This window comes from Indicator indicator, chromosome 5 (genome assembly GCF_027791375.1).
Source record: "Indicator indicator isolate 239-I01 chromosome 5, UM_Iind_1.1, whole genome shotgun sequence".
NCBI lineage: Eukaryota > Metazoa > Chordata > Aves > Piciformes > Indicatoridae > Indicator > Indicator indicator.
Genome location: NC_072014.1, coordinates 23,664,667 through 23,690,826, shown reverse-complemented (window position 1 = coordinate 23,690,826; position 26,160 = coordinate 23,664,667). Strand labels below are relative to the sequence as shown.

Genomic DNA, 26,160 nt, shown 5'->3' with positions numbered 1-26,160 from the left:
GGGGGAAAAATGTAAATTCATTTAAAATAAGATTTTATTTCACTTTTATGATTATACACAACTAGCATAGCAAAACCTGTGCTTAAAACTTATCATCTTAGTGCTTCCTCCAGAAAAATATAGATTAATCATTACTAAGAGAATTTTTAAGAAAGCATAAATATTTCAAGCCTGTATTAAAATTCCTATTATCCCAAAATGCTTGCTTTACAGTCAATTAATTAAAAATATATTATTCAGAAAATATTAAGGAAAAAAGAAATCTGTTCACTGTAAAAAAAAAAAAAAAGGGAAATGGTCATTGCAAATACAAAATGCTTGATGTGCACCTGAATATCTTTTATCATATTTATTCCAGCCTTTATGTCTGTATCTGAAATTTGTCAGATTGTATCCTAAAGCAAATGACCTCTCCTACATTTACCGAAGGAATACAAGTCCTTTCCTGCTTACAATCGTTAATTGAGCCTGTCTGCTACAGCATCTTTCCTCTCCAAATAAGCCAGGATACTTGTTTTACATATTTACTGCCAAGCACTTGAACAGTCCTCTATTTTATTACAATACTGGGGTTTTCCCCCACCTCCTTCCCCTTTCTGGGGGATTTTTTTTTTTTCTGTGTTGTGAGTAACTAAAGCTGCAATCCACAGTGATATAAAGCACCTAAAATGCCTAATATAAGAATAGGATTTCCTTCCTCCCTTCCTGGAGTCAAAGTCCATATTCTGACTGGTAGAGCAAATTTTCATATTATTTTTACATAAATGCTAGACAAGCATGTCTGCGTTACTAACCTGAATCACGAAGATGAGAGTGCACAGAATGTACGTGTGCATATGTGCATGTGCACGTGCATAAACATTTTGGTGGGTGGTCCACCATTTCAGTTCTATTTTACTAGTAAACTATTGTACACAAACACATGAATACCTCTCAGTAGAAAAACACATCTATTATATTTTGGATTGCATCAAATGATAAAGCATATTGTCTCTCAAATAAAAATGTGTTAGCAGAATAAACCAGAACAAAACACTATGTAGACATTTCCTTCAATGTATTGTTCCAGCAAAAGCAGATTTAATTAGACAAATAGCATTTTAAAGGCTACTGCTTTATAACATGGTACTCTAGAAAATGATAGGGGGTAGCAAGTGAAAACACCATTCTCATTTAGCTTTGTGGTAAAAAAAAATTAAAAAAATTACACACACTCACATATGCTAAACATTCTCCTTTTTTAATTTTTTTTTCTTATGGTTTGAGACAATAGGGAAATCTTATGTCTTCACAACAGTTTCAAGGCCACAGTAATCAAGTGTAATTTTTAATGAACACTGACTGTTTGGTGCTCATTCAAGGTATTTCATTAGGAGGTTATTCATTTAAAATAAATGTTTCAACCATATCAAGCTGTAACCTTTCTTGAAATGTAAATGAATGGTTTAAATGAGAAGATTAATAAAGAAGGGATGTTCCAATTCCAAGCATGGCACGCTATGTATTTTTAAATTTGTCTATGCCAGATGCTGTCAGTCAGAACAAAAAACTGTCCAAGCAGACAATCTGTGCGTCTGAATGTTGATCATGTTGGAAAGTAAAGGGGGAGGGGGGAGAGAGTGTGTCAAGGATTCATGGTCCTTCATCTTTGCAGTAGAGCAAACACGTCTCTCAGTATAACGACAGACAGCTGCTTCCACTTTCTAATGTGCCCTAACTTAGATCACTGAAAGAATTGTCAGCACTCAGAGAAACACACAAAGATAACACAGCCAGCTGCCATGAAGGGGGAAACAGCACAGCTCAGAAGAAATGGGATTTGTTCCATTTGCATGATGCTGGCTCCCTTGGGCCCCTTTCTTTCAAATCCAAAGCACAAAAGACAACACTTAACATATTTGCTTAAAGATGACAACCTCATGTTGATTTCATTTGGATGTAACAGTGTCAGGATTACAGATATAAGAATATATTATATCTGTAACAGAGACTGACAAATGTATCCATCAGTGAAACTGTCTGATTCATCTGCTTATATAGCCATTTTACCATCCCAAGGGTGCCATCTAAGTAGTAACTTTAGAAGACTGAAGGTCTAATTTTATTACACTACATTTCAACGTACTAAACAATATTATTTCTAAAATAGATCATTTTTATTGGAAGTCTCCCTGATGAAAAATCCAGTAGACATCGGAGAATTTATGAACTGTATGGGTCCTTTGAACTCAATATACTGGCCATTTTAAGCAACTTTCTTTATACACAATCAAAACCTAAGCTCAAATAATTGAAAGGGAGTTAAAAACATAGATGATAATGGTACCTATTTTAATATTACATTGTAGTCTGTTGCTACTTGAATATCTGCTGTTGCTATTTGAATATCTGCTGTTTGGCGGTCTATCACTATTTAAAACACTCTTGGCCGCAGTTCTGCATCAGTAAAGGAGTTTCTGCCGTAGAAACTCTGTGAAAAACGATTGTTCTTCAGTATATTTTGACCACCTATGTAATCTAATTTTCGGTTGAGGTTTTCACCGGGTACTCCAAGAGTCATGTGAAAGTGACTGAAAGCTGGACACAGTACACATTGCATTACATGGTAGCTGCAGAAACAGAAAACCAAACTAAAGGGCGTGGATTTGCAAGACCGCCCATCTGCACAGTTTTATGGACTGGCCCCTTTCTAAAGCGGATGAAACAATTGGGCTGTGGTTAGATTCTTGCTAGTTTCAAACACTTTACGCTGAACTGTTTGATGGTGAAATTGGCCCCTTTGCCACACCAACACCACTAAATGACTGTGCATAATGCTCCCTACATGAACTGCTTTGTCTAGAGGAACTTGAAACTGCTTGTTGCTATCTGCTGCCACCAAGAACTGCACTGTAATTCACTAGATTGAAGTTGTTTTGTATAATGGAGATAACTGCTGTACGTGGAATTTCAGCACAGCAGAGGGTTACCAATCATTATTTTCAATTTGTTTAGTTTCAAGCAATGGGGCTGGATGGGAGGAGCAATGAGCAGGACAGCAATGGGAAGAGCAAGATTAGACACGCTGGCTTGTAGTGCAAGTAGAGCTAGATGCCACAGCATTAAAAGGAGAAAAACTAAAATAAAATCTCTGATTTGAACTCCAGTAAAGCTAAGAGGAAAAAAAATATATATATCAGATTTTATACATGTTTATAGATTAAAAAAACAAACATTTAAAAGGGGGAACTTACTGATCAATCAGCCTCTATTCAAGAGTTACCTTATGTTTTAAATATTGAAAATGGACTTTAAAATTCCCAACAGTAAATTATCTCTATTCATATTTTGCCATCATTCAAGTTTAAATCACTCTCCACTATAAGTGGTTCAGTTGTTGAACTGGAAATGGAAAAGGAACCATTTATGGACAAGTGCACATGAACAAAAATTAAGCTGTAAATATCTGGGCTGAGCCATTACTGTAGTCCAGAAACATCTGGGGCTAAAGCCCTGGCAAGGCTCTACTCCTTCTGTGTTCAGATAATTGTTTAGATGATTTATAACTTATTGTTCCGATTAAAAATGGTCTAAAGCAAAATTCAGAGCCTGAATTCTAAAGTGAAGATGATTTTGCTCTTGCTTTCATTTGTTCAGAAGGAAATTAAAAAAATTTAAAATCCTGTTTTCCTTCCCTCTTCTGTATTTAAGAAAAAAAATGTTCCACAAGGACAAAATTCACATTTTTACAAATTCAACCCAAAGACACAATACATACCCTCCACCATCAAAAAATCAGAGAGCAACCCTTCAGCTTTGATTCAGTTTGCTCAGTGCTTCAATACTCCCCATCTAAACTGTTTTTAAAATTATTTTCCCCATATGTTTTTTTTTTTTTTAATCCTATAATTGTATCAATATTTTCACAACATATTCACTTGTCCCTGCTATTTTGGTCCATCCTAGTCAGTTAGCTCTGCCTGCACACAAGGCCATGGGTGATGTGGGTAGAGACTCTGCTGTAGGCACCCCACCAGCACCCAGGAGGGACCACAAGCACTGTGTCCCTCAGAGATCTTGCTGACTCTAGGACTTGCTTCTGCCCACTGACTTCAACATACCCCAATTCTTTTGGCATTAATTTCTGACTGTAAACAACTCTGTCATCAAAAAAACACGGTTATTTAAGACTGACCAGATACCTTAACTATATTTCCTACCATTTTCCACGGCAGCTAAAGCTTATTCTAAGAGTACTCCTAACCCTGCAGAGATTAGGTTTGTAAAGGGGTTAACCATGCAGCCATCCAGGTTTTTATTGAGGTTTCTGTATGTTAAGCTGTTTACTGTACAGTTCCAACACACAACACTGAACAAAGGAACAAGTGTGCAACCTCTTGTGTATGCCAAGACTGAAGAGACGTACTAGTGACTGTCTCAGTCTCTGAGAAAAAAGTTGACTATATGACTTGCAAAACAATTCCACCATTATTTCTCCAGTAAGTTAGCTAGCCATTGGCCACAGGTGATCAAGAAAAAGTATAATCTACCACTTTCACAGTTGTGCTCCGTCCTGGAATTTTTTCCCCTTGAATCTCCATGAACTGCAGTTATCTTTAGATCAACAAAAACTCTTTGACATTTTGAGGCAATGGAAAACTTTGCATATGGGGTTGCAGCAACCTAGGAACATAATAAATAAACTTTCCATAGGTTATTGTCAAATTCCCTCAACAAGATTTGGTCCAATATCACTTGTAAAGTAGCTACTATACACTTCACATGTCAATCAGGTTTTTAATTTTTGTTAATTACTTCTAAAGAAAAGATTGGAAAGCTAAATAGGAATTGAGCATAGATCTTCTTATAGGCCAGGGACCTACAAAGTAAACAAAACCAATCTCCTTAACTTTTACTGGATTCTTTCCCAGATTTTTCTTATGTTGTGCAGAATGTAGAAACTCAGCAATGTAGTTAAACTTCATGGCTCAACCATAACTGTGTATTTCCGCAATTAAAAAGTGAAGTTTACCCAGAGAATAGGCCTATTGGTTCAACTATACTAACAATTTAACAAAGTCATTGGCAAGAGATACTTTTCCTCCTTCTAAAGTCTAGATGTTCCAAATACATTTCAGTTCTCATTGGCAAAATTATATTTAAAAATGCTCAAGCAGAGAGTTTCCAATTTAAATCAGTACACTTTTGGAAAAAGTTGTATGCTTGGTTAATGACAATCCGAGTGACAAAAATATACTTAAATATATATTTCTCCATAAACATACTCAAATTCTTAGTCCAAAACTAAAATAGGGTTTAGGGTATGTCTTAATTTATCATATGAATCTAAGAATTCTTGCTCTTTTGTTCTACATCAGTAGATCAAAGGAAAATTTGAAGCAAGCTATCAGATTAATTTGAATTATTGGAAATCTGATTTCTACTGGTGATATGCTAGGTTAGAGAACCAGTCAAACATTTGAACTGAAGAACAAGAATGACTTCACATAAATACCAACTTTAGTAACAATAGTCCATAGGACACCAAAAATTAGTAATATGGCATTTCATGAGGGAAAAGGCTTGAGCAATTGAACCTAGGTGACTGGAGTGTAGTTAACTGGGTTTAATCCCACCTGAATTATTTATTATCTACATTTTAGTACATAATAAATTTTAGTACCTAATTTTACAAGTCTCAAATACTGTGTACTGGCTTTTGTAATCTTTACTGCAGTAAAGAGCAGTGTATACCTAGGGAAAAGAAAAGAAAAGAAAAAAGTAAACAGCATAACAAATACAAAAACTTTCCCTCAGATTAAACAAATAAATAAAAGTTTAAAAAAAAATAAAGCAAACCACTCAAAGTGGCAAAACTTCAGGAATAACAAGAAATACAAACAGATTTTATTTATGCCACATAAATGGGATTGTTGCTGTAAGTGTCAGCACTAAAACTTTCTATAGATGATTGTGAGGGTTTGGCAGAGGAGGCTATTGGCGTGCCCTCTAGAGGCTGGATGTCTGGCCAAGGAACTTTTCAGCAGCTACTAAAATATAGAGGAAGCTACCAGAATGGGGTCTGTAAACAATGCTTACTCTTCTTAATTTTTTAAGAATATTTTATATACTCCAAGACACTGCAAGTACTAACACAGCAAACCAAACCTCTAAAGGATTCCTGTCAAGTACAAATACATGCATAAATACAAGATATAATTGAAAAAGTCTTTGCTTAATGAGCTTATAGGTGCTTTGGCACAGTGCATAAAATGCAGATTTGAAATTTTAAGATGATGTATCAATTCCCACAGCTGGGCTTTGGAATCAAAATAGAAAAGAAAAAAAAAATCTATTCAGCATCAGTTAAAATTCAGGTTACCATAACATGGAACTACAACATACAAATAACAACAATAAATGTTCTTATCACCCAACCTGTGAACTCATAAAGTGCAGATCTTTTTAAAGGCAAAAACATCTCAGGGTAAAATTAGGGTCAAATTTTGCATTGGCAGTAGGTAAAAAGCTGTAATATACCTAGTTGGTCATACAATAGCTGAAATATAATCCTCAAAACACCTAATAGCTCAGCCCAACAAGCATCTCACCAAGTGGAATTTGGTGCATGAATGCTAATTAATAGATTTTTTTTTTCTTAAACCATACATGATTTTTATCCCTATTTATTTTACTACTGACAGCAAGACTTATTACAACTAAATAGAAAACAAACTTGCTTGCCTGAAATCCAGCATTGAATTACCCATGACGCTTCAGAAATCATACACCAGTAAACTATATTATGACACAAAAGAAATCCCTCCTGAAAGTATTTATCCTATAAGAAACATGGATATACAAGATTTCAGTTCTTTCAGGGCCTTTTTACCTTATAATGAACATATTAATAGCTATTCAGTCACAGTCTTTTGCTTAAAATACCTCTGTTTAATACTAGTTGGTATATACAGTAAAAGGAAACATCACAAGGAAAATAGTTATTTTCGCCTTGTAGAGGATAGTTAAATGATAAATTAACAACATTAATGAAAATCTCATTATTGTAACTACATAATACTATTGTGCCTATTCATACTTAATTTTCTTGTAGAAATTACATTATACAATACAGTATATAATCAGTTCTGATTGGTGGTAAGAGAGAACCAGTCGTTAACTATGGCTAAAATGATCAGTTTTCCAGTGCAGTTGTCTTCTAATTAAATCTAAGTGTGGAGAACAGTCATTGAGATATGCCATAATGATTTGCTTGGAAGTATTTTTTCATTTTGTTTTTTTCCCTGTGCTTACCAGACTACCTTATATTTTTCAAAACTAGAGCAGGAAAAAAAAAAAAAAAACACAACCACCAAACAACAACAACCACACACACACACACAAAAAGCCCCCACAAAATGCTTCTGGCAGATGCCATGCCAAGGCATGTATTACTCACCATCCTTCTGCCCACATTCAGGAATGCAGCTCATCTATTTCTTAGCTCTTCCTCACTAACAGGTACTAACTGAAAAGCTCAGATCTGCACCTTAGCTGCTACTTGAAAAAGACAAGCTTCTTAATGACAAAATAGACTGCCATTTTATTACCAGTAAAGTAAATACAGTTGTAGTACACAATGTTGCATCAAGCTACGGTGATTCCCATATTTACTGTTGGCTGTTAGGGATTACACTGAAGCTCAGTTCTGCTCCAGAACAGCTTCCAGATGAGCATCTGACAATGGCAGTACTGTGCCCCTGAGCAGATACCCAGAGAGCCTGGCACCCCAGAAGCATATTAAATGGCCATAAGTTTCTCCTTGGTTTATGGTAAGCATTTTCTATAAGATCAGACTTGTTATATCAGAGTCTCATCTTTACAACAAAAGACTTCAGGTCACCTGGTAGAGGACACAGCAGATATTAAAGTGATTACAGCCTGGATCTTAGTCCGAAGATAGAATTACATGTGCATTGGTAGAGATGTCAGTGAAACCATGCAGAATGACACTTTTCTGTGTTTTGGAAGCATAATATTTCTATGTTTTGTATATTTCAAATACAAAACTTCACTGTGGCAGGGTAAGCCTGAGAGGCTGGGAACAGGGCAGAGGGGCTATGGGATGTGGGTAGGCAAAAAGAAGGGAGCACAAAATGTCTTTGAAAAGCCAGGAAGGAGAGCTTCTATTTCTCTGCAATGGGTTTATATCAGCCAGGCTTAAATAATGGTATTGCAAATTGAGGCCCAGGGGAATTTGGAGAGTACAGGAAAGCTTTTGTTCGCCAAACCCCAAAAGATACGTGGGAGATTTGAGAGTTTGTTTCCATTTAAATGGCATATGTATTTCTAAACCATAAGTTAAACTATTTTGCTCTGTTTATTGTAAGGCCTTGACGATCCAGTACCTGTCAGGAAAAATATTTTTCCTAGCCAAGATAGTGACAACTCTTTAAAGTAACAATTATCTGTTACTGTACTTAGTGCTTTCATTTATTCCCCTTTAGAACTTTTGGGAAAAAAAAAAAAAAGAAAGCAACATTTCCAGTATAATAAACTTCATAAAGGAAAAAAAAAATACAGGGTGTAGTAGGAAGCAACAGAGAGAAAGACAAGCACAGCTAGAAGGAACACAAGCTTTCCAGTGTAAACAAGGAAGCTAATTAGTATGTTGTGATTTAAAAACATATTTTGTTATCAGAATGCAAAATAGAAATCTGTATTAAAAATTCCAACCTTCTTCTGAAATTTTTAAAGCATGTGGACAGAAATGTAAGCACATACAAACATATGCCTCTGCTCCTTGCTCCCCACACATATGCACAGATATAAAATTGGGTTACTCCTCTGTAAATAGCTTTAGCTCCCGTAAATATATCTCAGGATTTTAGGTGTACTTTTTCACACTGCAAGATTTCTATACAAAACCAGTTTAATCTAACTCCTTCTGATTATTATTAGAAACTCATTATGTGAGGACATCTATCTTTACAGTAACTACGCACCATTAAGGAGCACAATGCCCATAATTGTATAAAAAAGCTGGGGGGTGGGGGGGGGAAGAGGAGGAGGGAGAGGGGGAGGGAAGAAGAGGATCAGGAGGAGGGAGAAGGTAACTAAGGGAGATTTTGCAATTAGAACAGCATCATCTACTCTGTGTTTTGCTACCTGGAACATTTACGTAGTAACAAACGGAGTTTAAAGTTTCCTTCATCCAAAATCACAAATGAGTCATTTGTTATACCTTCATGTGACACACACACTTTTTGTCCTGATTGATTTAAAATGTGTTCTTACAACTGCCAAGAAAAATCAAACCCCCTATTTATTCTATCGTACAGAATTAATACCTCAAGAGGGAGATTGTAGCATTTAAGAAGTACAAATAAAGCTAATGCCTACTATTTTGCTGTGCAATCCCTCCTAACATCCGTCACCTGGCTTCTAAGATTTGTTACACACCTACATAACAAACAAATTGCAGGGACTCGGTGCCTCTGATAACTGAGCACCCAAAAGTGGAAACCTGAATTGCACTTGTTGTGATGCAATACTGCTCATGATGTTATCTCAGCCTGCAGCTGTTGTAGCAGCTCTGAAACAGAAGGGAAGAGTAACTTCAGCCAGAACCGACTTTTCTAACATGAATGAAAACAATGGCTGAGAGGTGGGAAGAAGGTGTTTGTAATTACTTCATAACAGAACACCTTTCCTTAATTAGTGGTAAAAACTATTACTCAAAATTAACATTACTGTCAGTCTGTCAGTTATTCTGTACCATATGGATAATCTGTGCACTCATGAAAAAAAGAAAAATCACATTACAACTCTTTGAACATTTCTAACCGGTGAAAAATAAGAAAGTCATTCCTTAAGGGGCTGGTTATTCACAGTCTCTGTAATCACAGAATGAGATATATTTTACCCACACCTAACTTTAAAATATTGAAAAAACAAAACAAAGCAAAACCCCACAAAAGGCTTCACAAAAACAAAGGCTTCACAAACTTACTTAAATACGTGTCTCAACAAAGATGTTCTCTGCATATTAAGGTGTGCCTTTGGTATGACTGTTACATTGACAAATGATAGGGGCCAAATAACAAGAAGTGCTTCATACCTCTTGTTACATTGGACTTACTGACTTTTAGCTTCATCCCTCTACCAACACGAACATGAATCTGAATAATCGATTCAATTCCTTGACAGGACTACCTTGGTATCAGCTGAATTAACATTACCACTCAAGTTTTTAAACTGAAAATCGAAAAACACACCAGTGTTGCAGCATGAAGAACACCTACACAGGACAAGAAATTATATGAATGAAAGTCAGAGAGCAAAATTAAAGTCAAGAATTAAAAAAAAGCTTGACTGTTGCATGAACTGTTTTCAAAATATATTTATTTCAGCTTTTATCCAAGTAAAGAGTAAGAAATAAAGAATTATTAGAAATTTGATAAAGACCTGAAAAATTACTATCTTTAAAATAGAATATCTGCTTATCCCTTGTATGTTCAAGACAGCACCAGCATAGATATACAATTAATATAAAGCTGCAGATCTAACACTAGTGAACACAAAGCCACTTAATTTTGTAAATTAAGTGTACATTCATCTGAAGAGTGAGCAAATTTAGTCTCCCTCCATAATAAAAACAACTGAATCTTGCTAGTTTAAACCCAGCAATTTCCTGACTGAATGGAGATAATCCACTACATGAATTATCATAGGTGATTTTAAGCCTATATTAATTTCATTTTAAAATATATATACTATTTTAATTTCTCTATTTTAATCACAGAGACAAACTATCAATTAAGTTTTTAAATCTTTAGCAAACTCCATATGTATTTTAAATAAAGCAATTTTATAGAGTGCAAGAAAGGATTAATTTTCTTCAAACTGAGTTTGCAAACAGCAACACTGCCCTATTCTTTCGCAGCTGTGAGAGGAAAAAGAATTGTATCCATATACTGAGAGTATATTTCTACAATACTGTATATAGTGATGTGGTCTACAAATGCCAACAACAAGGGACTCAAAATAGGATCAATTCTTTTCTTTCTCAGAAACAATCTTGTAAGCATCTGAGTTCCCAAAGACATAAAAGAATAGTTACTTTTCTGAGATCTTTTGATACTGCTCTTCATGGTGGAGCTATCTATGAGTGATGGGAAAGATCTCTTTTGAAAGTAAATGGTGCACCTTCAAGTGTGTTCAGATACATCTCTGCTGATCCTTTCTATGTTTCTCAAGTTTCACTTGAAAAGGATGCTTGATTTTTTAAAATTTGGCTTAGGTATCACAATGGGATACCTTATATCAGTCAGTGCTTGCAAACCTTATTCTTCCAGCATAGAATCTAGCTGTTTCTTTCTCTGTATCAACACAGGAGGCTGAAGTAATCAGATAGGTCTAAAGAAGACAAAGGACACTAGCATGCACTTTCTCAGAACCTGTGATAAGTAAGTTCATACTTTCAACATGACCATACTGAGCCATAAGGTATTACAAATAGCTACTTTTAATCTAAAAGCACAGCTATCACTGAAGCTTGTATAGCAGGTCTATCAGTTCATAAGATTTTAAATGTCAATATTGATACTATTGTCAGAAATTAATAATTTCTGCAAATAATTTTATCATACCCATCCACCCCCTGCTATCACGCAGTAGTACAAAGTAATTGTTGGCTCTTCCCCTCACTGTGTCTCCAGAAGAAATGTACACATGGTAGCATCTGTTGTACTGTCTAGGAATATCTTTGCAGCAGTACAGCTCTCATAGCTTTATTAAGTGATAATTCAAGCTCACTGTATAAATGTTTTTTTATTAATGACTTGCTTGTATGCTAGAATGGAAGGGACAGAATAGGAAAAACCTCTCAGAGGAAAATAGAGACGTTATTTCCAACATGTTAAAAAGCAAACAGAAGTTCCTCTAAATCAGATAAAAAGCAATGTCTTGAATGAGAGCATAAAGATACATTCCTGACACAAATACCCATAACCCACCAGGTACAGCCCCTTCTTCCATCTCCTCACAATATTAATTTTCAAATTCCATTCAGATTAGCAAGAGTCATGCAAACATGCATTAATGTGTCCCTTAAGTATTTTATCACACTGAAGATGAGAAACAAAAAGTTTAATTATGACCCATACTGGAGAATCATTCATTCAGACCCTGCCTAATTAGATGTGAGACAGCTACCTTAGATCATGAAGTTTGACCACAGTATGCTCTTACTGTTAGGGTATTAATGCAAATAAGATCCGGATTACTGAAACCAATTTATCATCACCAATCTATAACCAGTTTGACACATGCACACATTCAAAAATATCACACAATAAAAATTGTGGCATACATCTTCATGCATCGAGCAATTTGTATATAGAAAATGAACTACATGCTTTAACAAAGAGTACATGACACATTAAAAGTAAAAGATGAAAGGGTTAAAAACAGATAACAAAAAGTCCAAGCAATATGTGATTTCAAGGAACCCAAACCAAAAAAGGATCTATATCACCAAAATTTGCTATCACAAAGTAATCTCAGCATTTTTATCCACATAATTTTTGAGGATATTTGAAATTTAACTAACAACATACCAGCAGCAGCTGCACTGTACTTTAAAAGAACTGAGAAAATCTTTTCTTAGTAACAGTAAAATAACATGAGCAGTAATTGTTGTTTCAGTATTTCATAGAAAATCAAACTACATGCTTAATAGCCTATTATAAAAAAATAAGATCAGCCAGTGACATAGCAGTCATCTGTAGTTGCATTATTTTTAATTATAGCTGAGAGAGATGAAACTTCTCCATATGCAGAAAAACGGTTTAAAGAACAAAGTTTTATTCCATTGTTTAAATATAATAATGCATGCCTGTTCTTTCTATTGTATAAATACAATAGCCATTGTAGTAAGGAGTGTTGCTTATATGATTAAACAGATAGTTCAGTATTATGACATGTTTGACAGGTAGCGTTACTAGCACTATAGGAATAGACATACAATATTGTTATTATCATACTGTGTGCCGATGCCTCGTAGCAATGTAACTCAGCAAAGGGGAAGCACAGACTATGCGTTTTCACCACTGCAGACATCTCTGTAAACTCTTAATCAGTGGTGCTTTCTGCAGATTACACTTTCTAGTGTTCTTCGCATTCTCAAACTGACCTGTCAAAGCCTGATCTCCCTCCCAGTTTTTCAAGACTTTGGTAAGCAAGACAGACCAACTATTTCCCTCTCCATCTTACCCTTACTTGTCACACAGTGAGACCGACATCAACAGGTATTTAGAAGCAGCAGTAGTGAAGTCCACTTGTATTTAATAGGTTGCTGCAAATACAAAGTGTCTTCTAAGAAACATAATACATATACATACACTCTCTTTAACTCTGAAAGCCTTAGATTTCCTTTGACCTCCATTACAGTTTAGGACTCTCTGCTCCTTGAAGGATAAGGTTGTATTTGTCAAACCTATGGCAACATACTACAAGTGGATTTTCTCTGTTCTTCCATATTAGCTACCACCCTTTGAAGGAAAGCAGCTTCACTAAGGGAGATGTATATGTTGGTTCGAGAGTCCTAGATGTTTCCTTTTTTCCCCCCTCTCTCTCTTTTTTTTTTTTTTTAAGAGAAAAGAAAAAATTAATAATCTTTAGGAATTTTCTTTATGCTCACGTTTCTCACACAGTCTATAAAAATATCATTGACATAGGGTGAAAAGATCACATGCCTCACAGAAACAGAGCCAAGTACTCCAGTAAGGTTTTTCACCTGGAAAATATCCTTACAACTAATTGTATGTGTTGGAAATTTTTTATTACTATTTTAGCAACATAAAAACCTCCAGGCCTTTTCCTGTCTAGAGTTCCCTGAAGTGATCTTTCCCATAGGGAAGATAAGTTTTCACTTAGAGGATAGCATCTCTAACAGCAAGAGTTTAATACTCCACAACAATATCGGGGATATGCAACCCTGAATTTATAGCTCTTCAAATTACTTTTATAGCTATGCTGTTCATTTTGGATCAGATGCTTATCTAAAATTCCATATATTCTGGTATCCATACTATCTGATTTAAAACAGCTACCAATAAGCTAAAGAACAGTGCTAATAAAAAAAAAAAAAAAAAAAAAAAAGGAAAAGCCACAGTGTGCCAGATTCTGGGACCCTGCAGCTCTTTAAAGCTAAAATGTTTTATACCAGCTAAGGATTTGGCCCAATATGCACAATTCTATTTCAAAGTTGATTTTTTTTCCACCTGCAAAGTGCTTTGCTTCTCATCTGCTCTGTTAATACCACGTAATAATTTCTAATTAGTTAATCCCAAATTCTTTTTACAGTTATTTTCATGCCTTTTCCTATCAATGACACATGAGGAGAAAAAAAAGTGCTGACTGATCTATTAATCAAGCTTCATATAATATTCCTTAATACTTCAGAAATATCTGCAGAACAATTTCCACCAATCATAAGATCAATGAATCAATGTAAAACCTCAGTAATTAAATTTATCAACTCAGTATCAATACCTCTGGTACTTTATGAGAGTATTATGTGAAGTTCGTTCTCTTAAGGGATATATTGATTGAGGGCAAAGAGCCAAATATTTCTATATATCTGGGAAAGCTAGATCGAAACTCGGTTTGTTATAAACAACATACCAATGTTTTATATACACACATCTCATGCTGATTCTGTACCATTAAACCCACTCCTAACAAGCAGATAAGCCTATTAATTGATGATTAAGACTACAGGAAGATCAGTCATTATATTCAATGCTTCTTGTGTGCATTCACTGAATAAACACATTGGCAAGAACCCCACAGAATCATTTTCCTCTATTTTTTTTAAAAAGGAGGAGAGCATCTAAACAAAAGTAGATTTCAAAGCTTGTTCATGCAGCAGTTAATTTAAATTAATTGAATTTTGAAACCAAAGCTTTACAGTCTGAAAGAGATCATCCCACCTCTGTATCATATATAGTAATTATTAATTGAAAGGTGAACAATAAAGCCTAAAGATGACACATCTGATGAGAGATATATTAAAAACTAAAAGAAGGAAATAATTAAAAAAAAAAAGTGTTTTACAGTTTATTTTTTAAAGGGCTAGTATACAAACTATTCAGAAAATATTTTTAGTTGCTAGCTCTTACGACATAGGTGTAAGCAAGTAGGACACCAAAAGTTCATAAAGTGTCATTTTACCTATTATAAGAAAAATAATAGTAGGAGTTTTATATCAAGGAGAATTTTTGGCCCTGCTTCAACAAAAACGTCTTAAAGAACAGCTAATGGCATAATACTGTCATTTCCCCCATGAAACATATAATGAAGATATCAATAACAACACAATCTTCATATTTCTAAAATACTGCTGAATAAAAGAAGCAAATATCCCTCTGCTTTCATAGATACTGCAATAGATAAAAATTATTTGATTGAGTATTGATAGTATCTTATGAGGAAGGGGGGAAATAATGACAAAACCCCCAAACCCACCAGATTCATGTAGGAGTCACATCCTGTTACAAACAAACAACAATGAGCCTTTATTACCATGCTATGATTCCTTCATTTCAAACATGATTAATTAGCAAGTATAACACTCAACAAAACTCTCACCACGCTGCTGTTTGCTGCCTATTTACAAATGGGTCTCTATCAAGTATCCATAAGCAGTATTAGTCTCATATATGACACTGAAGAAGTCAAATCACCTTGCTTTAAGAAAACTTTTGCTCAAACAGTATCAAAAAAGAAAAGAAAAACCCAGCAACAAATACATAAACCCTCTTCTATCAAAGGGATTACTTAACAATCCAAACTTAAACTTCATGCAAAATGAAAAACTTTTCAAAAAGTTGTTAAACAATGCAAATGGTTGAAAATAAGTAGAGAGAAAAGAGCGGTTTAGACTTTATTTTGGCTGGGGGGAGTTGCTTGGGGTTTTTGGGGTTTGTTTTACTTGAAACCTGAAATTTATGTTCAATTTTAAATACTTCTGTTGAGAATGAAAGTGTGGTTCATAATTCAGAAATGGAAACAAAAAGCAGGAGAAGGGACTAAGGACGCGCTTAACAGGACTCTTAACATGCTTTAAGGTTGTGATCTTCGCGTGTACCTCACTTGTGAAAAACATTACTTTGGCAGTGAAAGAAACTTTGCTTCATGGGGAGGAGAGGTAGAAACTGAGCTTACAAATATAGAAACATGACTGAGATGAGAGCAAAAAAAAGCTGGTTGCCTTCTCAAGCTGAACTCTACAAATATCGACACAAAAAAAAACAACAGGAAAAGGTTCAATTTGGAAGCAACAGATGTATTCCTAAGCAAGAAAATATCCCCAATGAAATAATGCACAGGCATACAGAGACCATCTTTAAAATAGGAAAACAGATGCCTGTGTGGCAAATAAAAAGTAGGCAGAAGATCCAATACCTCCTTGGTTTACCAGGTTTGTATCAGAGATACTTGACGATTTTGTCACACTCAGAGTATTTTTAAGTGCAAATGGGTCCTACTCTCTCCAGCTTTTTCAATTTTATAAATTTAGGATCAAAAACATCAAAGCAGCTTCCACTTCGGACCTAACTTTTAGAGGATCAATGTGACAAGTCACTGCATGATAGATGTTTCTCTTGATAAACGACTTGTTCAAAAGAGACATTGTAGCTTTCATTTCCTGACCACAACACACTCTTAATTTGCAACAGCAGAGCTGCTCGAGTGTGACTAGTTCCCACTTTCCAGCCTTTCAGGATTGTGGCACTGTCAGGCCACATACATGAGCAAAACAAAAACTCAGAAAGAGGTACATCCGCAACAAGAATTGTAGTGAAACTTTTCATCAAACAGGAACCTGATTACATTTGATTCCTCCTAACAGTGGGCTTTTAAAGCCCCCTCTCAACCACCTTCAATCCCTAACGTTTTAGGGCATGGGGGAAAGATAGAAGAAATCATATTTGGAAATACATACTTAAGAACCATGGAATATACACAGCTGCCTAATAGTATCATGTTTATTATACATACATACATATATATATATATATATAAAAACCTGTCACTATAATTATTATTATTATCCAAACCATCCACACCATCCAATTTCAGCTCTCAGCATACTGTCCGATTCCAGATTTAAAATTTATAAATGTAATATCCTCCTCATCACAAGCAGCAGTCCAATCTGCTCTGAATATATATTACAGCTTTAACATCACAGAGGGAAATCTCCCATCTGGCAATCACATTCACTCCAACAGCTCTAGGAAAAAAAAAAAAAAAAAAAGAGAAAAAAGGAAAAAAAAAAAAAAAAAAGGTCCGCGCTCACTTGCTCACTCTCCTCCTTAAAACATTTCTCAGGGCAAATTACGTGAATCTAAAATAAACAGTCGCCTTATTGATCGCTTCAAAGTCAACAAGTTCTAAATGCAAAATGCAATCAGAGCATTCCTATCATATAGCACCCTGCATATATTTAGCAATATAGTCACCTACAGCACCAAAATAGGAGGGTGCATTGTGCAACTGCTCTCTCAATTTCTTTCTTGCATTCAGATATGTTATTATGAGAGATCATCAGCCACACATGCCAGACCTCCCCCTTATCCCAAACACACACACACAAACGTACACACACATACACAACACTCTCCTTCTCCTTGGTCTCTCTCCATCCTTGTTTGTTCCTCTCACATGCAATTAAAAGAGAACATACCCTCTTTTTGGTTGCACAAAACAGACTAATAGTCACTTCTGTTGTTAGTTCTTTAGCCTTAATTGCATACCTAGAGGTGAATCTACTGCACCACACAGAGATCTATCGAAATACCCCATGCTCCATTTTATCTGACTTTTTTGGAGGAGGGGGCAGCATGGGGGGCTAGAGAGTGACCGTTAAAATGAAGCCAGTTTCAGCACCTGATTATTTCATTCTGTTACACAGTGAGAACAGAGCAGTGGGAGCCAGACACTTGTAAACTGAGCATAAAATACCACTTATTAAACAGTATTAAACATTTGGCCACAACAGCAATTTTGTTTGTTTACATGCAAAACACTCCCCCTCTCCACATCAGTTAAAACCTCTAGCAGATGATTACGCTGAAAGTAAGAGAGGGGAAAGCCGCTGGAGTTTAAATAAATTATTGAAAATTAGTAGTTTTCAAAAGAAAAAGATGCATTTTAGTCATGTACGATTAAGATAGCAGACATATAGGTGTATATATTCCTTTCTACACATTTTACCCTTCTTCAGTCACCGAGTTTTACTAATTTACATACCATTGGAGTTCAGTGTTGTATATAGTGCACTGCTAGTAACATGCAACTTTAGGTTTTACAACCAAGATCAATACAATGGACAAAACTAATGCTATAATCAAAGCAGAAATAAACAAATTATAGCAAGAGAAAAAAATGTTTATATATACACACACACAAGTGAAAATATGCTACTAAACACTAGGTATTTATTATGAAATATTTGCATGCAGAGCCCTCGGTGCATTATCATGCTATTTAAATTTGTCTTTGCTATTTAGATGCAAAGGAAGTAGATCCCAAAACGGACATACCATAAACACTGGTGCTACTGATCATTTCTTGCTGGCAGCACAAAAAGCTGAATTGGATTTTTCACAAGCAGGAATTCCAAAGGTTGCTTTTCATTAAAGCCACTTTTCCTCTCAGCTATCAAATGTCACTGCCTTGAAACGTGGGCCCTTTCGTCAGGTATTCATTTAACCTACATGCATATAATTAAGTGGGAAAGCAACATCAACAAAAAGGGGATCTCAGATCACAAGAGAAGAAAGAAAGGGGGGGAAAAAAAGCACATGACCAGGAATGCAAGTCCATGTCAATTTCACTCACTCCCATTGAAACTAACAAGAGCTCCAGGGAGGATAGTAATAGGATCAGTGGATTGTATATACCATTAAATTATACATCTTTCTCTCCCTTCCGAGGCAACAATACGCCCACCACGCTGTACCCCCTCCAAGATGATGTGCTTACATTTTACTGCAACAGCTCCTCTGACATATTCGTGTCCCCCCTCCAGCTAAGACACAGCAATTTAAACCTAACTTTTGTTTTGCGATATTATTTGCGCTTATTTGCTCAGAAGTTAGTTGCCTCAAAGTCCAGCCCCGCGTTACCTGCAGTTTATTATTTACAATGCAACTTAAAAATAAATCCAATTAGGAGGAGGAGGAGGAGGTGAGGAAGGAGCTTGCAATCGCGAACTCTTAATCTGCCTACTATTGTTGGCAATGATCAAGGAGGACAAACCATGCACCGCGATTGTATATTTGTACTTTCCAGACTATGATTAGGAAAGCAGACCGGAGTGTTTAGTATCGGAAAACGACTACGAATTAGGCAAAATATTTAGGGAATGAGCAGGCGATTAAAAATACGCGTCTCTCTCGGAGAGCTTTAAGATTAAATAAAATTTAAAACGATGGTAGGAAGACTAGGGGGGAAAAAATCCTCTTACCTGGAGATTTGGTACAAGAACCCGATAGGTTAGAGTAGCATCGATCCGATGTGTTTGCTGATGAATGGGGACTCGGGTTAAGTGAAGGTGCCTATGATTTGAAATCATTCCAAGTTTTTGAAGGGAAGACTGACTGCAGCCTCTGCCATGTTGGAATTTCAAACCCAAAACAGCTGCTTTGCAAGGAGCCAGCATGCCAGCAGCTGGACGCCTGCGCAGAGCGCCGCCGAGCCAAATTCAAATCACTTTCACGCGAAGAGGCAAAGATCAGTTTTCAAAGGGGGAGCGGCTCGGGGGGCGGGGGCGCTCCGCGGCCCTGCGCGCCTGGGATGCCGCTTCCCGCGGGGGGCGGCGGGGCGCCCGCGTCGTAGCCCCGCTGTCGCTCTCCGGGGCGGCGGGACGCGGGCAGCAGGTTTCGTCCGCGGCGGTGGTGGCGGTGTTCCCCCCGAGCACAGGCGGCGCTCCGCGGCGCGGAGTGGCTGGGGGAGGGCCGGGGCCTAGCGGCGGTCCGTGCCCACGGGGCAGACGGTCGGGGACCCGGCGGCCAAGAATGCCGCAGCCGACCCTGGCGGCCGCTCCGCACCTGCCCGCCTGGGGCGGGGGGACGTCCCGGCTCGGCCAGCGGCGGCCTGCGCGGCTGCCCTCGCCTGCCGGCTTCTGCGCCGCTTCCGCGGGCGGCCGGTGCCGGGGCTTATTGGCTGCCACCGCCTCCCGCCTGAGGAAAATGGCCGGGGTGGAAGTGCCCCGCGCGCCGGCGGGATTGTCCCGGCCCGGGCGGCGGTCAGCACTGCGCTGACGTTCCCCTTCCCCACGCTGCTCCCAGGCAGTCTCCGCAGCTACCCGCCGATGCCCGGACGCTAGCAACCGCGGAGCGGCATTCCCGGTAGCCGGCAATGCTGAGGGGCCCCGGCAGCCACACCTCCCTCTGCCCGCACTTCCCCAGACCCGGCGCGGCGGGGGATGGCAGGGAGCCAGCTACCCCGGCCCACAGCTGCTGGGGACTCCCCTTGCATAAGAGGGATTCCCCGGGGGGCTGTTAGACGGGCTTTACAGCCTCTTTATGCTGGCACGGAAGACATAAAGTGGTCACACAGCACAAACTGGGCCCTCCCTCTAATATACTGGTTATGCTGTCTCTTGTAAACGGGGCTTTTTTCGTCTCTCTCCAGCGTGGCCAACCCGCCGTTCCGTAGGCTCACGGGCACCTTGCCTCCTCCCTGCCATCCCTGAGCATGTCAGTGTGCCTGTGCCTGTTACCGCAGCTGTGGGGAGTGACAGCTTCCCACGAGATTCTACACTCCTGATTTTACACTTGATGTGACTGTTCACGGTTTTACCCTCTCTTCTACTGGGGGAGAAGTTATGCTGTCTGGATGCTGCTCCTGGGCTCTGGCTTAGCAGCTTCACTTCTCTTCCTGGTCCTGCTGAGGAGTTAAGGATGGCTTGGGGGTGTTGTTTATCAGTCTTGGATGTGGAAGAGATGGATTAAATTTTCTTAGTGAAAAAGGAAGGTGCACTCTGGAGGAAGTAAAAGATACCAGTCCATGGGGAGGTAGCATCTAGAGGAGTGGGAAGAGGCTGTTCTCAGCAATATAGTAGGCCTAAATAGAACTAGCTGCTAACAGAAGCTGCTGTGGATTATCAGCCGGTTCCTATCCTACTGGATACTGGAAAGGGAAAGAGAAGATAGGAAGGCCTGCCTGACTGATGTGCATGAAACGATTCAGTCAACCCAAAATGATTTTCACTAGCTAAAGACTCTTTTGGGAGGCCTGAACCTTGTCCAGGTGACAAAGCTGTGCCTAGGTATTGGAAGTAAAAGAACAAAGCAAAATGGCTAGACAAACTTGCACTTACTGAGGATGCGAAAGGCGTTCCTAGCTCACTTGGACAGCCACGGATAATGCTAACACAGCTACACAAGGAGAGTGTTGCTGGTGGGGTAATGAGGTGTCCTGAAGCAAGCAGCTGGTTCTAGAGCAGATTCAGCTTGCGCTAGAAAACCTGCTTTTGCTTTCCATTATGTTCCCACTAAAACAAAACATACATGTGAAAACACACTTTAACTGAATGTTGAGATACAGATTTAGACTAGCAACATACCTATAGCAACAAAAGTCTGTAGAAATCACTCTTGGCTGCTCAGAACAGCAAGCTGATGAGAAACCCCACCATAACACCTGCTGTGGCTCAGTCTGCAGTGTGTGCTTCTGACACCATTTCCCTCCCCTCAGCATTGAGTTGCCACAAGAAATGGGCCTTCAGCGTGGATCAGCTCATTACCTGTGCAGATAGCCACCTATTGTTGCTTCTACAAGCAGTCACGGGTATTGAGTGGCAGCTTTGGCAATAATGCAAGCAGACAACTGTTCTAAATGCAGTAACATGTCGGTAGTCTCTGGTGTTCGCTAATTTGGTCAAACTATACATATTGTGCATAGTGGCCTCTGATGCTGAAATATGCAACACAGCATATTGCCTCTGCTAGTGTTGCCAGCACCAAGCACTGGAAATAAGAAGTCACGATCCTAAGCTTGGTTTAAAAATCATATCATTAAACAGAAATTATTATTTTTGTCTTTGCTATTTTACACATCTGAATTTCTTTCTTTTTTTTTTTTTTATAGAACTATTGTCCTATTTTCTATCTTTTTCTATCAATTGAAAGATGAGTTTCTTGCACAATGACAGAACTCCAGGACTCGTAGCTGAAGGAAAACAATGGCAGCTATCGTAAAGTATTATTAGATGAGCATCAGTGCTTTTGAAATTTCTGACCAGTGAAGAATATATTTGTCGATCTTAGTATTGCGTTAACCTCAGTGTTTTCATTTTATATACCTATATTTTTCTTCCGTTCAGGTTTCTCATGCCACATTAAAATAGCCTGAGTTGAAACAGTAGCCATGCAGTATATGTTTGTATGGGTCTGCATTCATCTATGTGCAGAAGGTCAGCATAAGGCTTACATACCGTAATAAGTCCTTATTTTGAGGTCTGAATTAGGCTGAAGTGAAGGCCTTGTTCAGCTCATCCATACAGGGATGAATTCCACTCTTTGTTAAAATATAACCAAACAGTCCTGATCCTTTTGAATGGGAAATTCTCACAGAATTTCAAACTAGGAATGTTACTTTGAGGCTATTTCAACATCTAGTTGAAATGTTCACAATGAAATTCAAAACCACATGAAACCACATGCCTAGTTTAATTTTTTGCTACAAGCTCCAAACTCAGACCAGGCTCCTTTAAGTTTCACAGACCTCTTCAGCAAATCTAGATTAGTAACTTTCAAATCATTGGAATTGTGGGGGAAAAAAACACAGAAGAAACAAAATTTTTAAAATGTGAAAAACAAGAACATCTAACTGTGCTACTGCATCAGTTCTCCCAGAGATCCTGATGTGGTGCATGGTAGTCACTACTTAGTATATCTAGTAAAGGTTTTTAAGAGCTATAATAAGAACAACAGTGTTCTGTGAAGTAGCCTTCAGTGCCTCTACGTTAATTACATGGATTTCATCTGTAAATGAGAGCAAGTTTTCAAAGTGGCAGACAATGCCAGAGTTCTTTTAATGCTGACAGTTTGGCAGCATCTGTGCTTCCCTTGTGTCCTGTCAGTACAGACCTCCAGGGCAGAGCCTCCTGTCTGCCTTCCTCCCTGTGTGCTGGAGAATCCCTTCAGTCTCCTGCTCTCAGACCTCACATGGGATAACAGCAGCTGTAATTGCCTACTAGGATGTGCTGCGATAAGTGGCCTGCAAGTGCTCTTTTTTGGAGTTGTGGTCATTGGTGAATATATGGACTGTTTTTTCCTTCGTTAGGAGCACAACCTGTTTAAGAGCTCTGGCAAACTGAAATTTATACCACCCACATGCCCACTGAGCAGCTGAGGTGGCTCCAGATCCCACATGCTGGGACATTTCTGGATACATGTGACAGGACAGACTTTGACAGGTCTCCCTTATCAGGTAGAAAATGCTTCATTTCTCTCTCTGACTAGAGTGGTCAGTCACAGAAACCTCAGTCTCTTTAGCTAAAGGTTCACTTGCTGCTTTTTAGAATCTCTTTTTTGTGTATCAGTGTGAGTGCAATGGCTGCCTCATCTTGTTGGAACCAAGACTCCAAGAGGCAATGACACCTGTATGGGCTTTAAAATATTAATAAATACAGATCAGAAGTAATTGTCTCTTTCTTGCATACAGGCAACTAACATTAGTTGAATTAATGCCTTGAACAAGCCCCACAGCAAAGAATGGGACAATGGTAAAACACGAGGGGGAATGCATTCCAAATATGAATGTTACGTGTTGCTTCCAAGTCATTCCAAATATGAATGTTACGTGTTGCTTCCAAGTTCTTCCCAGGAGATTGCAAGGTATGAAATTTTCCCTTCTAGCCATACTGCTGTTCTGCACAGTTTGACTGAACAAGCCTTAGGCCAGTGACTAAGCCATGAACACATAATGTCTTCCTTGACTCCTTTAGCATGCTGCATGCTGGCTTAGGCACCAGGCACTACCTAATATCACAAAACATCATTTGACCACAGGCCATATTTAATAAAATTCCTGGCTGTATCAGAAAGAAAAATTTTATACAGAGTCCATCTGTCCATAGAGGCACTTTTTGCATCTTTGCTGTGCTAGTGTAAAAACTGGTAACTTTTACAACTTGTAAGTGCTTAGGGCTAGATCCTGCAGTTTTGAAGAGATAATATTTCCGATATTTTTGTTCTGTTGGTCCCCCTTCTATGGAATGGGGACTGGGTCGCCTTCATATCAGTGAGACTTCTAGCCAAACCCTTTCTTGCTCGTTCTCTACAATCTTACTGAATATTTGATGCTTTTGTCATCATAAAACTATTGGTGGTCTCTGAAGTCACTTCCATTTTCCATTTTAGTCCTAGAGGAGAAATTCTCCACAATATCCAGCAAAAATATTCATTTAGCAAGTGCTCTGTATAACAGAACAATATATAGATGTTTGTCACATAAACATCTGACAAGACCTATGCCTTCTGACATTTCTTGAATTTTGAGTGCTTAGTATTTTTACTTTGGTAGCAAGTGCATTTTTAATATGATTTCTCCATTTTTTTAAAGCAAACTTTAATATAGAAAGTCCCTCCTGGGGAACTGTAGGAAGGAGTTGAATGTTTTTAGGGGTTTTATTCTCCTTCTGTTATTTTTCACCATGTTATTCCTTAACTCTGTAAGAACCACAGTAATCCCTGTTATTTGCCTTAACAACTACATTAATAACATGTTCTTCTCATTTAAAGTAGCCTCTCCTCATCTGAATTAGAGGATGATTAGGTGCCCACATGAGGCCAGTAGGATTCAGAGACATTTGACAGTGACAATAGAACACCAAGGTACAGGAATCACAACTACAAACCCATTATTTCTTTTTTTCTAACTCTTAACACCTTTTTACCCTTAGAAGTAGTATCTTTGCCTTGGTGCCAGCATCTTTCTCATTCCTTCTCTGATTCCATATCTCAGTTGAACTTTTTTCCATTTACCCTGCTCTCCTGTACCAGTCTCACTCATAAGTCCTTGTCCTAAACCACTGTCATGTTTTATGAACCAAAGGTCATGACTTGTGCCTTTTTCCTGTACTAAAACATATTTTCCATTTCCCTGCCCTCCCACCCACCTACTTAATGGTGTTTCTTTTCTGCATTCCAGTCTTATTCCATGTTGTCTGGTGACTTTCAAGAAGGCCTAGATCTCATAGACACCTTTATTCTTGTAGTTAGTACCACTGGCAAATGAAAAGAGAAATCTGAGAGCAGTCATGCTCAGATATACAAGTCCCAGGAAAGAATACATCCACTGCAGACAGAATCTTTGAAGAAGCTATTATGCAAACAATTTTACAGAGGTTCAGATTTCTCCAGACTGAGGAAGATCTTCATAGGTTGGTGAAAAAGGAATATCCTTTCTGAAGTTCTGAGTCCCACTATAAGCAAGTAGTCAACAAAATATTTTTAAAAATTCTTAACCTGAGCAAAACATATTTTCCCTCAGTGCGTTCTGAGAAACAGATGACCATATCTGCTGAAAGTTTTGAAAGAACAGCCCAAGGCAGATATTTGGCATGAAAATTGCTGCCCAGTGGTTTGACAAAGTAACAGGCAACAGGAAAAAGGTCTCACAATGAAACCTTGATTCTAAATATCCTGTGAAAGAGCCTACAATTAATGATTGCTAGTAACAAAAGTGGATTTTACATAATGCTTAATACTTAATGGCTTAATTCAGTCAGTTCCTAGAAAGAAAATACCACTTTATATTGGATGGGGAGTGAAATAGTGAAAATTAAACAATAGTATGCTTACAAAATTGCAGTTTATTCCCACATGCTTTTTCAAAGAACTTTATATGTTCTTCTCAGAAACATTTTGTATCTCATCTCCAAATGTACATGATAAAATCTCTAATATATCTTACGTTGAATAGAATGAGCTTTGGAGTCAAAGGAAAGAAAAACATTTAGCAGAACACTGGAATTGCCCAAAATTGCACATATGCACAGAGAGAAGTTTACCTAATAGACTGCATGATGTAGGATCTGCATGTCTGATAAAATATCCACAGGGCTTTATTGCTGTTGCTTTAGGAACAGACTTTTAC

The 26,160-nt window shown here is 37.9% G+C and overlaps 1 protein-coding gene across 1 annotated transcript in view; it reads right to left on the bottom strand.

The window, feature by feature from the left end:
* FIGN (fidgetin, microtubule severing factor) overlaps positions 1–19,714 on the bottom strand; it is a 94,664-nt gene extending 74,950 nt beyond the window's left edge. The window contains exon 1 of the mRNA XM_054381281.1: positions 19,520–19,714. Coding sequence (XP_054237256.1) covers positions 19,520–19,714 — 195 coding nt within the window. The remainder of the gene's footprint in view (positions 1–19,519) is intronic.
* Positions 19,715–26,160: the final 6,446 nt, after the last annotated feature.